Raw genomic sequence first — 1,669 nt, 5'->3', positions numbered from 1 at the left:
GCTGGCACCGAGTGCTGGGTCTGAGGTGGGAGGGACACTCGGCCCCTCAAGTGAAATCATCTCTCACCTGAAATGATGTCCTCAATGGCCCCATCTTTGCCTTCGTAGATGAGAGGCTCCTTCACCATCTGCTTCTTCTTGAGCTCAGCGATCATGTCCATCTGCTGCCGCTTGGCCTTCTGGATGGGCAGCTGGGGAGGGACAGTGTGGGTGAGAGGCGTGGCCACCCCCCACCCCCCAACAGACCTGGGGTGCCCTCACCTTCACCTCCCGCCCAGCTCTCCCTCCCCAGGGCCTGTTTAGTCCCTCCCCACCAGGCAGCCCACTCGGGGCTGGAGCTGGGACCCCCCCAGGACACGGACACGGGAGCTCCTTCACCTCCGGCTGCTGCTCGGTGGGGCTGTTTTCTGCCTCCTTGGCCGCGGCCTCTTGTTTCTTCCACAGCTCAATGTCCTGCTCTGCTTTCTTGGGAGAGGGGCAGGAAGGGTGTGCTGAGCCAGGGGGGTCCTGCTGCAGGACTGCAGCCCCCCACAAAGCTCCCAGCTCACCCCATTCCAGCTCCAGCATCTCTGAGCATCCCAAAGGCTGTTCCCAAGCCCCAGGGTCTCCCAGCCCCATGAGCCCCAGCCTCGCCCGTGGCTTCTGCTGGTTGTCCCAAGTGAGGTCAAACCCCCCAAATCCCCTCCCAACCCTCAGAAACAGGACACCCCCTGCCCTCTCCTACCTTGTAGGCTCTGATGAAGCGCATGAACATGGGGAAGAAGGTGGTGGGGGGACTGGTCTTGGGGTTCTCCCCAAAATACTCCACAGCCGACTCATAGGCCTCCTGCGGGCACAGACACCCCGATGTGGGGGCAGGGGCTGGGCAGCAGCACCCAACACCCACCTCCTCCTTCCAGCCTCTCCCACCTCACCATCCCACTCCATATCCCTCCCAGCTCTCCTGCTGGAGCCACATCCCAACCATGAGCCTCTCCCATGGGCCAGGGGTGGGAGCACCCTGGGGTGTTCCCATGTAGGAATGGGGGACACAATCCTATCCTCTGCCCCCTCCCAGCACCCCAGCACCCACCTTGGCAGTTTTGCTGTCAGCCTGCAGCTTCTCCATCACCTCTGAGTTGACCTTGAGGAAGTCCTTGAGCACGGGGCTGTCGTCCTGGCGCAGGAACTCCCTGCGGGTCAGCTCCATGCCCTGCTGGAGGCTCCGCACGTCCTGCAGGACCCCGTCCAGGGACACTGCGGGGGCAGAGTGTGGGGTCAGGGCAGGCTGGCAGCACCAGGGGCTGCCACAAGCCCAGCCCAGGGCCCGTGGGCACTACCTGTGCCCGCCTTGTCGAGGAAGTGCAGCTCGGTGTGGAAGCCCGTGAGCTCCGGGTACTTCTCCGTGATCACCCGCACCAGGTAGTGCAGCAGCGTCTGCTTGCGGTCCGTGGACTTCATCTCCAGGAGCTGGGGGAGAGCTGGGTCAGCCCCGACCCTCCTCAACCAGCCCTTCACCCTGCCCAGGGCAGGCTCTGCTGGCCCTTCATTACTGTGGCTGGGTCTGCATCCCTCCCTCCCCACGGCCAGGTCTGTATCCCACCATGCCCATGCTCATTCTTCACCCCTCCATCCCTATGGCTGGATCTGCATCCCTGCATCCCTGCATCCCTGCATCCCTGCATCCCTG

General features: G+C 63.6%; 1 protein-coding gene across 1 annotated transcript in view; it reads right to left on the bottom strand.

The window, feature by feature from the left end:
- Positions 1–56: 56 nt before the first annotated feature.
- The window catches only part of LOC103766625 (formin-like protein 1), an 8,430-nt gene continuing 6,817 nt past the window's right edge, over positions 57–1,669 (bottom strand). The window contains exons 8-12 of the mRNA XM_029963299.1: positions 1,320–1,551; positions 1,073–1,236; positions 725–826; positions 379–465; positions 57–191 (exon numbers count right to left, since the gene is read on the bottom strand). Of these exons, the coding sequence (XP_029819159.1) occupies positions 57–191; positions 379–465; positions 725–826; positions 1,073–1,236; positions 1,320–1,551 (720 nt within the window). The remainder of the gene's footprint in view (positions 192–378; positions 466–724; positions 827–1,072; positions 1,237–1,319; positions 1,552–1,669) is intronic.

Source organism: Manacus vitellinus, unplaced genomic scaffold (assembly GCF_001715985.3).
Source record: "Manacus vitellinus isolate BGI_N305 unplaced genomic scaffold, ASM171598v3 scaffold_100_pilon, whole genome shotgun sequence".
Taxonomy (NCBI): domain Eukaryota; kingdom Metazoa; phylum Chordata; class Aves; order Passeriformes; family Pipridae; genus Manacus; species Manacus vitellinus.
Note: the sequence above shows the minus strand (reverse complement) of the source record. Positions and strands in the feature narration are given on the sequence as shown.